Source organism: Bacillus rossius, chromosome 2 (assembly GCF_032445375.1).
Source record: "Bacillus rossius redtenbacheri isolate Brsri chromosome 2, Brsri_v3, whole genome shotgun sequence".
Taxonomy (NCBI): Eukaryota; Metazoa; Arthropoda; class Insecta; order Phasmatodea; family Bacillidae; genus Bacillus; species Bacillus rossius.
The window spans coordinates 4904065-4914779 of NC_086331.1; the positions used below are offsets into that span (position 1 = coordinate 4904065).

Below are 10715 nucleotides of genomic sequence, written 5' to 3' on the forward strand. Positions count from 1 at the left end.
TGACAAGAGCGTCTGACGATTCACTGAAGAATAAACGTAGCAGACAGGCATAAGCGAACTGAACAGTTCACGTCACTGTCTGGTCACGTGGTCAGATCACTCGCCTCCCACAAAGGAGATCCGGGTTCTATTCCCGCCGAACCAATGGATTTTCCACAAGCGGGAAACTTGGCGAACGTTGTTCTTATTCACCCCCCCCCCCCCCTCAACAAACCTTTCTTCGTCTCTGATGACCTGTACATCAACGAGACGTGAACCTCAGTCCATTTCGCCTTAGCGAGCCAGTCAAGAGTAAGCTTTGCTCCAAACGAGCATAACATAACTGTACCGTGTGCGATGTAATTTTTAAAAAAAAAATTGGTTGTCTGTAAAGTCGGTTTACGGACGATAGTTTAACGTGATAACAAAACTTTGATGAAATGATTGCATACTTTATGAATAAAATTGAATAATTTTTATTTTAGTAATAAAAGAATAAATACTTGAAATTATACTAGTAATCAGATTTTTAAAATGCAAGAATAATTATTAACCTTTATTGCCGAAATTGTTGTAATAAGCAATGAAAACCACATTAACTTTTCAATTCACTTTATTATATATATATATATATAAACAGTCGAGTGGAAGAGATAGATGCGGCGCAAGCGTACAATGAGCGTAACGGGACACAGCGTAACGGAACAATGTTCGTAACGGGACACTTTTTCGTGCGTGCAGCCGGCGTTCATCGATTTATTAGACGTTGTCACGTCAAAATCTCACAATATTCGTTGTATCACTGTAAAAAAAAAAAACACATGCTTAAGATTTGTTGTTCAACTTAACGTAAAGCTGATTGGTTTAATTAGTAAAAAGTTTGTGAATGTTTGATATTCACTTATTCGTACGTTCGAAATACAAATCGGTTTTTAATGGAACATCACTTTTACGCAATTATTTTTCAGGTAACGTGTAGTGTGTAGCTTGGAGCAAAAAATAATTAAAAGTATACCAGTTTTTATTTATTTTTTAGATTTGTCTTTAGACCAACCAATTTATTCTTAAACGGAAAACTTTTAAAAACCTAACGGCGTATGTGAAATAAAAATTCAATGTAATTCTGCTGTGTAAATAAATCACGCTAAAATCAAAATAAAAAGCTACACCTTATTGCGGACAATATTTCGAATTTCTTCGCAGATTTATGCAAATTCTAGGCGCGAGACTTGCGCATATTCATGTGGTATCAAAGTAGACTTGAAAGGTTGTGAACATCTGCTTTGCGGGTATGGTGGGCCAGTAGTCATCCAGTTCTTTTGACACGTCCTGTGTGACTCCAAGCCAGTACCAAAAAGCCAAAGGACTCGAGTGTGCATTACGAAAGTTCAGTCTAGCCTGCTGCGAAGATACTGATTACGCTAAGAATCTTGGTTCCAACTAGTTAAGATATTTTTCTGTGTCCCTTTGCCAAGCTAAATAAAAAATACTTACTTATTTTCTCACCACACTTTAAAGAAATTTAAAGAATTGTTTGTATAAAAAATTACTCTGACCTTTAATTTCAGTTTGCAAACACTTCCAATTTGTAAAGACTGATTTTGAATTTCTCAAAATGTTACAATAATTGTGCATTCTTTTTTAATTAGTGGTAAGTTATTTTTAATTAGATTTAGTACATGGGTATGATGCATTTAAACTTCCTTCAGAAAACGTCCTGCATTATGATCCAGTCGGTACTGATTTAATCTCGCAGCTGTATAGTTCTGCCAAATGAGTGGTCAATTCTGTGTTAACGTTTCCACCATGCTTTGATAAGTTCATGGTAATCGTGCAGCAGAAAAACCTAAACCTTCAAGTTGCATTTGACAGGAATCTTCGATTATTTTCATATCTACTTTAAAACTAAATTATTTAATCACCAACCCACCCCATTTGTTTTGAATCCCCCAACCCCCTCTGCACAGTATGAATAAATATAACCAAAACATTAAAAAATTTATATTTAAACAATTTTATATGTTTAATCCCTTTCCTCAGGGCACATATGTGACAACTAGTTACCCAGTTTTCTTTAGCAATAGTTTGCATTTGTTACTACGGGAGCTCAGGTAAAAAGCTGAAATTACACAATTTAAAAAGACATTTAAAGCATTAGCATGGTAAAGTTTTATTCAAAAGTAATTTTTGAAATATTTGGAGTCGATCAAATTAAAAGTTGTGCGCATAGACAATTTCTAAAATATGGAAATATTTTTTAACATTTTTTTTAAATAGTTCTAATATCGTGATAATTTAATTCTGAGGGTGGGAATAAATTTCTTCTTGGTTCTTCAGTTTCATAGTTGTGGGTTTGCTCGTCTTTGAGTGTCTGAAAGGCCAATCTGTGAATGCAGTCCTCTTCTCGTTCAGTATATGCGCCGGGGATAGCATTCTCCTCTGTACAGGAAGTAGTATTCTGAAACAAAGAAAATAAGGGATTGACTTTTGAAAAGCAGTGATTAGCGAACTGATCAGTGGTGGTGACCTTCCTTCGCTGGTTTTCCTGGTTCGACTCCAGGCGCGACAGTGTTTTCTCACTCGGGAATTCATTTGCGTGTTTCCGTTTCCTTACCCAGTGTTCATTCTGTCGCATTTCCGACCAACTAATATCACACAAATCGACGACAATAGCTGGAGGATATTAAAGTTTGAATGTTTTCGTCTGTGCTGTCGTCGTTGTGTTGACCATAATACCTGTTTAGGTTCATCGTTGGCTGTATTTATTTGAAGTCAGCTGATTTAGGTTTGTTTTCTGTAGGGTTTTGTTTTCATTTTATTTCTTAATTTGCATTTATGAATTTTTCCAATGAAAAACAGCGCAAAACTGCAATGGCTTATGTCCAAGAAATTGTATAAAATCAAAATTCTCTATTGCATGAATAAATTAAGGAACATAATATGCACATGACTGAGACATGCAAAATTCCCGTTAGTTTACAGTACCAAGCTATATGTCAGAAACGATACGTGTGCCTGGTCAAAATATGATGTGTTCATGGTCTGGCTGGCACATTTTTACATTCTCTCAGGGTTCGCACATGTTTCGGCCAGATCATTTTTTTTTTTATGTGTTGGCCATTCGCCTTTAGTTAGGGGCATGCAATTTTTCGCGATGATATTTCGAGACTAGCTGCGTGGCGAAGCAGTTGTTGCGTTGTTTTGTGTTTCGTCATTTGTTATGTTGGCGTACTGCACGGCCCGGCCAATTGGGGCAATGAGTTTATTCCCTTGCAGACAACCGCCAACTGCCAATCGCAGTGAAGAAACTGCTGGTGCGAGCATACATTTTTTTGGAGTCTTAACGGGCGTTCAGATGTTTTTCGGGGAAAATACATGCCCCTGCCTATAGTTAGGGGCAGGCATTTTTCGCGAAAAGATCTGAACACTTATTAGACTGCAACAAGGTATACCCGCACCTGTGGTTTCTTCCTTGTGATTGGCGGCCGTCTGCGAGAAAAGTCGTTGCCATATTTTATCCAGCCACTCAGAACACGTTTACTTCCGCACTGAATCACTGTGATTGGTGTTGTTAGAATCGATATGTACCTGGGATAAACTCTCCCAATCACGAAACACAGACGACGCTACAGTGTTTTAACTTTCATTCTTTTCGCGAAATCTGCATGCCCCTACCTATTGACATATTCCTTACTCCTTATAATTCACACTGGTCGAAGAGTGCGATATAAATTTATGAACTCCTCCCAAAGAACTTTATTGTCATTAAAAGACGTGATGATGCGACAACAGACAGCACACTCGCTGTGGGCTCGGGGCGAGCATGTTGGGACCTGCCACTCACTGGCGGATATGCTCGGTCCGGGGCTCGGCTCGGAGGGAACTGCCATCCGACGGCGAGCCGAGCATGCTCGGTCTGACAGAGGCCGCACCAGCCCGTACACCGAGCCAAGTCGGCGAGCGTATCCGCTAGTGTATTAAGGGTATTCGGTCGCGAGGTACGAAGGGCTGGCCGGCGCCGGGTGTGTACTCACGGTTGTACGGGTTCTGGCAGTTGTGCAGCACGAGCGTGCAGTGGTTGGGGAAGGTCTCCCTGTAGCCCCAGGCGTTGACGGCGCACACGGGGTCGTAGTTGTACGGGCACACGAAGTCGCAGGGTCTGCGCCCCAGCGGCACAGCCTCCGGCGTGGCCAGGAAGGACGCAGCTGCAAACAACCAGCAACACGACTCTGTTTCTCGCGGCGGCCATCTTGACGTTGCGTGTTGTGAGGGAAGCCTACGATTCACTCGTCCTTCTGGACATACCCGAATACTCACGTTGGCAAGCCTTCTTTGAACAGACGAGAGAGCCAAACGTCCGATCGTGCATCTTCGGTTTTTTTTTTTTTGTTCATTGTAAATAAATATACAACTCATGATAACTAATGGTCAATTAGGTTAGGTTAGCTACATTATAAATACTTTAAAACATTGTGGACGGTTGATTTGGTTAGGATAGCTACATTAAAGATACTGTGAAATCATGAAAACGGTTTCCTAGCCCTGGATAGCTACATATTAAAAAGTTATTTGCTAAGCAACCATGAAATGATTTTACAGTATTTTTAATGTAGCTATACTTACCTAATATAACCAACCATCAACAATGTTTTGAAGTATTTATAATGTAGCTAACCTATCCTATTCGACCGCAAAATTTAATGCCACACGGGTTTATACAATGAGATAGAACGGGAAAAAAAGCGAGCATGAACTTCGGGGAACTTCGGGTTTGGCTCTCTCGTCTGTGAAAAGAAGGCTTGCCAACGCGAGTATTCGGGTATGTCCAGAAGGACGAGTGAATTGTAGGCTTCCCATGTTGTGACGATCCTCAGCGGCGACGCCACTCCAAAGCATGCGCTAGCGGTCGAATGGGACAGAGATAGCTGCTAGTTGTAACGGCCGGAAGGGAGAAATGACGCAGCAGCGATGCTACGGAACTCTCGTTACGCTGCTTGTGTTTGTCTACTCCCCAGTTTTAGTAACGGCTGACGATTGACGCTACCATATTTATTTTATTTAAAGAATCTACAACAATAATAAATTTATTCGTGTGGAAAAGAGGTATTGATTTGTGCAATTGAGTTTATAATCATCATTAATTTTTATGTGGATAGTTTGATCTAAAATTAAAATAATTTATCTCTATCTATTCATAAAAAGCAAGAAGTTTAGCTTGTGACGTGCATGGACACCACGAGCATAATTTTTTTAATAAGACCCGTTTGGTCATTTTTAAAAATAAAAAAAACTTGTGAGAAAAAGGTTTTTATTTATAGTTTTTAGTTTGAAATAAATCTACTTCATTTTTGACGTGACAACGTCTAATAAATCGATGAATGCCGGCTGCACGCACGAAAAAGAGCGCCGTTAAGAACATTGTCCTGTTACGCTGTGTCCCGTTACGCTCATTGTACGCTTGCGCCGCATCTATCTCTCTTCCACTCAATTGGAACAACCATCGATTTGACTTTTTCGAGGCACATTAAACTTGAAACACTCCCATTCGTTTCTTACTTTTCCTATCATCGTCCTATCCGTAACAGAATAACACAGATTGGAAGAAGTTAAATAGCAAAAATGTATAAACATGTATATAACATGTATAGTTAAAATAAGCTCTTCGTTAAAGTAATAAACATATTTTAATTAATGAGTTCAAATAAAAGTAAATTTATCAATTAAATTGTATATTTCATTTCACTCCTTCTTTTTATTCATACAAAATAGCGATAATTCAATAAAAATTATTCAATTATATTCATAAAAGTATGCAATCATTTCATCAATGTTTTGTAATGACGTTGTCACGTTAAACTATCGTCCATCAACCGACTTTACAGACAACCAATTTTTTTCACGTAATCGCCATTCAGTTTTGATCACTTTTCGTAACGCTGCACCGGTTCATATAACCCCTCGGCGTGTGAGTTCGCCGCCTGGGAATCAGAGCAGCCGCGAAGCGCGGCCACTCGCAGTGCAGACGTGTAATGCGGGAAGCCGGTACACAGGGGCAGTTATCCTAGCACGCAGACCCCGTGACGACCAGGCAGATGGCGAGTCATGCGCCCGGCAGGCAGCAGCTCAGTTTTCTCAGTGACCGGACAGTCCTTATTTAAGAAAAACATTAGTTGTCTGTAAAGTCGGTTTACGGACGATAGTTTAACGTGACAACGTCATAACAAAATATTGATGAAATGACTGCATACTTTTATGAATAAAATTGAAACATTTTTATTGAATTATCGCTATTTTGTATGGATACAAAGAAGGAGTGAAATGTAATATACAATTTTATTGATAAATATACTTTTATTTGCACTCATTAATTCAAATATGTTTATTACTTTAACGAAGAGATTATTTCAACTATACATGTTATATACATGTTTATACATGTTTGCTATTTAACTTCTTCCAATCTGTGTTATTCTGTTAAGGATAGGACGATGATATGAAAAGTAGGAAACGGATGGGAGTGTTTCAAGTTTAATGTGCCTCGAAAAAGTAAAATCGATGGTTGTTCCAATTGAGTGGAAGAGAGATAGATGCGGCGCTAGCGTACAATGAGCGTAACGGGACACAGTGTAACGGGACAATGTGCGTAACGGGACACTTTTTCGTGCGTACAGCTGGTGTTCATCGATTTATTAGACGTTGTCACGTCAAAAAAAAACACCCTCGTATTTCTGCGTTGCATGGCTTCTTTCAAGACATTTACCCTAGCCAATGCCCTTAACGTCTTTCAAATGGGCATACTCACATTTCAGATTATTTTGCGTCTATCTCACACACCGAGAAAAATAAATTTTTGAAGTGCCGAAACAGAATATTATTATAGAGACAAAAATAAGCTCAGCTAGAAGCACAATTTTATTACTGTTCATGCAACACACATTTAACATTTAAAAAAATATATATTGTTTAGTTTGTTCTGTAATCGTATTTGCTGGTAAAGTTTGGTTTTTGTTCGCGTGTTTTTCAGGATCCAGGCTAAACTACACGCACATAGTATGTACCTAAACATGTTGAGGTCTATTGTTGATTGGCTGCCGCTACATACATTGTAATAGAAAAAAGAAAAAAAACTTGTACTGTTAAAAGGTACCTAAGTCCTTGCAAACTCTGTTGCCATGTTGCCAATGATATCTCTTGTTAAACTAAAACTTAGTAGTATGTTCCAACTTTGTAGTATGTGAATTTTACAAATCTCTGTCTTGTAGTTTTACATGAATGTGATGTCGTTGGCAACTAGGTTTCCAAGGATTTTCCTTGTAAAAGTACAATCATTATCCCAGTGATACATGGAGTTTATCAAACCTTTAATCTTGTGAAAATTCTAGTCAACATATTACTTTATGGCTATGGAGAAACATATCTGTTTTATAATTTTATATATTATAATATAATAATTATACATTATAGATTAATTTTATTACTTCATAAAGTATCAAAAAAATTGCGTAGTTAAAAATTTTCTGTGATCTAGACTTTCAGTACAGATTGTAAACATCTCACCTTGGAAACGAGGCATTACGAACATTGTGCTATCTTTGAAATAATTTTCAAACTAAAAGTTGCAGTCTAAAGGATCCAGGATTTGGACTTGATTTTCGACAATGAATTTTAATGAAATGCTGCCAATCTTTTTAAAATTCATTAAACAGTTTTTGTCACCAAAATATTAACCTGAAACATTTTAAAACGCATAACACTAAATATATTTTTGTATACCATTTTTTCTTAAACGACTGAAATCAGTCTGTAAATACTTCCTGTAAACAAATCTTTGATTTTATTGAACTGATTTCAAACTTACTTTTATCTAATATTATTACATTATAATCTTATTAACAAGTATAAATTTTTTTGACGAGATTTGAACCTTGGACCTCATGCTTAAAAAACGCGCATATCTTACCACCATTGTACTTTTTTTTTTAAAATAGGAATGGTACACTGGCAAGTTTGACAGTCACCAGTGAGCCAACTACCCCTTGCCCTCAATGTAAGTTTTTTTATTGTATTCCGAGTCGTTGTGTGATTGTAGTTTTTGCAGTTGTTGGTGTATGGGTATGCTTCAAGGAGACGTTCAGGACAACACCCGGGACTCGAACCCGAAGATTCGCGCCCAAACCTGATGAGTTGCCGACTACGCCACGGAGGCCGACTGCTGCCAACACCGTTGGCAAATAACTAGGAGAATATTCATTATAAATTGTAAAGCCAGTTATTATTTTTAAGTCATTTTAAACTTGGGATCATATTTTACTGTGACTACCGTAGTTTACCAAATATATTTCGGGGTAGTTTCACTATCATGAAGTTTAAACTGGCATAAAAACACTTTTGGTGTGTCCCCTACGGGTTAGTTATGTCCGCCATCTTTTTTTCGAGGTTTCTGATACTTCCGCGCAGCCGCCATTGTCCCATAGATCCGCTCCATTTTCACGTAATAACTCCCACAAAATGCCGAATACCAAGAGCTAGGATTATTACGCAAAAAAAAAGTTGTCTTAGGAACTGACAAAAGTGTGATTTGAAAGAGTTAACTGAATTTGTCAAAAAAAAAAAATTTAAAAAGGAGGGGTTTGTCTGTAAAGTCGGTTTACGGAAGATAATTTTACGTGATAACGTCATAAGGAAACATTGATGAAAAATTGCATACTTTTTAATTTTGAAATATTATTTACAGTTTTTGCAAATTTAATTTAAATAATTTGTTTAAACATAATCACGAAAAATTAGTTAAAAAGCCCGCCTTAACCGGTTTGATATTATAGAAGATTTTCTCGCACGGTGGTTGGCCGGTTCTTGCACGCTCGGCTCAGGCGGAACGTGACAATGAGTCGTGCTTTTTCGTGCATGCAGCCAGCGTTCATCAATTTATAAGTCGTTATCACGTCAAAAGGTTGTCTTAGGAACTGACAAAATTGTGACTTGAAAGAGTTAACTGAATTTGTAAAAAACAATATCCCAAAGCATGAAACTGGGTGGCGCGCTGAGAAGACACGACACTTCATGCCAGGGGAACCGGGTTCATGTCCCTGTTTGCGAAGTAGCTCCAGGAAAAACCGGAATGGTTCCTTGTAATAGCCGTGGTCGCTTCCTTCAGGGGTCTTTGCTCGCTAACGTCCCTCGAATATAAAAAAAATGGGGTGTGGCTGTGTCATGAACACGGCCGTGTGTTGAACGTGAATACGTGTACGTAACAGGTAATGTATTCTATACAAAATATACAATTCTATTCCAAATATACAATACGCTATTTTATGTATGTTATTATCATGTTTTTTTATTATTTTAACGCCATATATATTCACTCTAATTATTTTACACTAATGTTTTTTATATGAAATCGATAAGTTTAAACAAGAGCTGACGAATGAAACTCAAACGATCGTCGTAGCTTCTCCGAGTCAAAAGTTATAATAAATGGAAAACTCGAAACGCAGCAAAATGACCTCAAAATGGCTGCGCTTCCCCCTCCAACGCCCGCGATGCGTCACAGTCCTCACTTAGTGTAACTAATTCTATTATCCTTTAGCTATCCATTGGTTTAATTAAATTTTGGATGGAATTGATAGATATGTAGCTGCAAAACCAAACTGAATCCCTCCGATTTTGTTATCATTCGTTTAACGAATTTCCTCCCACTATGGAAGCAATTTTTAAGACATATTTACGTCAAAATGTATATCTACTCACCGAGCAGAAGAACTGTGACGCCTAGCATCGTGACAGCCGCGCTGAGTGTACTGAGTCCTTCTGAGGAGCGACCGTACTTATACCCGCACTTTGTTTACACATTACACCCGGGCATGACGCCTCGACAACTTATTCAATTCCTCGGCCGCTCGAGACGTGATTAAAAACTGCAACTCAGAGGCCGTGTTTCCTCTCGCGGTGCGCTGCCTCGTGTTTACTTTAAACATAGCGTGGGCTGCGGCGAGTGCAGACAGGAGACTTCTCAGGACACGAGATCTCTCAAGTCCCCCCGTCTGCCCAGCCACAGCGTTCTTTCAAGTCCCCCGTCTGCCCGGCCACAACGTTCTATCCAGTCCCCCGTCTGCCCGGCCACAACGTTCTATCCAGTCCCTCGTCTACCCGGCCACAGTGTTCTATCCAGTCCCCCCCCTCTGCCGGACACAGTGTTCTATCCAGTCCCCCGTCTGCCCGGCCACAGTGTTCTATCCAGTCCCCCGTCTGCCCGGCCACAGTGTTCTATCCAGTCGCACGTCTGCCGGCCACAGTGTTCTATCCAGTCCCCCGTCTGCCCGGCCACAACGTTCTATCCAGTCCCCCCGTCTGCCGGCCACAGTGTTCTATCCAGTCGCACGTCTGCCGGCCACAGTGTTCTATCCATTCCCCCGTTTGGCCGGACACAGTGTTCTATCCAGTCCCCCCCTCTGCCGGACACAGTGTTCTATCCAGTCGCACGTCTGCCGGCCACAGTGTTCTATCCATTCCCCCGTTTGGCCGGACACAGTGTTCTATCCAGTCCCCCGTCTGCCCGGCCACAACGTTCTATCCAGTCCCTCGTCTACCCGGCCACAACGTTCTATCCAGTCCCTCATCTACCCGGCCACAGTGTTCTATCCAGTCCCCCCGTCTGCCGGCCACAGTGTTCTATCCAGTCCCCCGTCTGCCCGGCCACAACGTTCTATCCAGTCCCTCGTCTACCCGGCCACAACGTT

General features: G+C 39.9%; 1 protein-coding gene across 1 annotated transcript; it reads right to left on the reverse strand.

Moving 5' to 3' along the window:
- Window positions 1-574: 574 nt before the first annotated feature.
- LOC134529046 (vasotab-like) lies at window positions 575-9814 on the reverse strand. Its single transcript, XM_063362743.1, has 3 exons — window positions 9727-9814; window positions 4014-4184; window positions 575-2437 (listed from the first exon to the last, which is right to left on the reverse strand). The coding sequence occupies exons 1-3, from the start codon at window positions 9752-9754 to the stop codon at window positions 2388-2390; spliced, it is 249 nt and encodes an 82-aa protein (XP_063218813.1). The 5' UTR covers window positions 9755-9814; the 3' UTR covers window positions 575-2387.
- Window positions 9815-10715: the final 901 nt, after the last annotated feature.

Excerpts from the sequence above, each read along its gene's own strand:
- LOC134529046 (XM_063362743.1), bottom strand. The coding sequence starts at position 9,754 with ATGCTAGGCGTCACAGTTCTTCTGCTCG. Across the intron at positions 4,185-9,726 it reads CGTCACAGTTCTTCTGCTCG|CTGCGTCCTTCCTGGCCACG; the intron begins GTGAGTAGATAT and ends GGTTGTTTGCAG. Across the intron at positions 2,438-4,013 it reads CTGCCAGAACCCGTACAACC|AATACTACTTCCTGTACAGA; the intron begins GTGAGTACACAC and ends TCTTTGTTTCAG.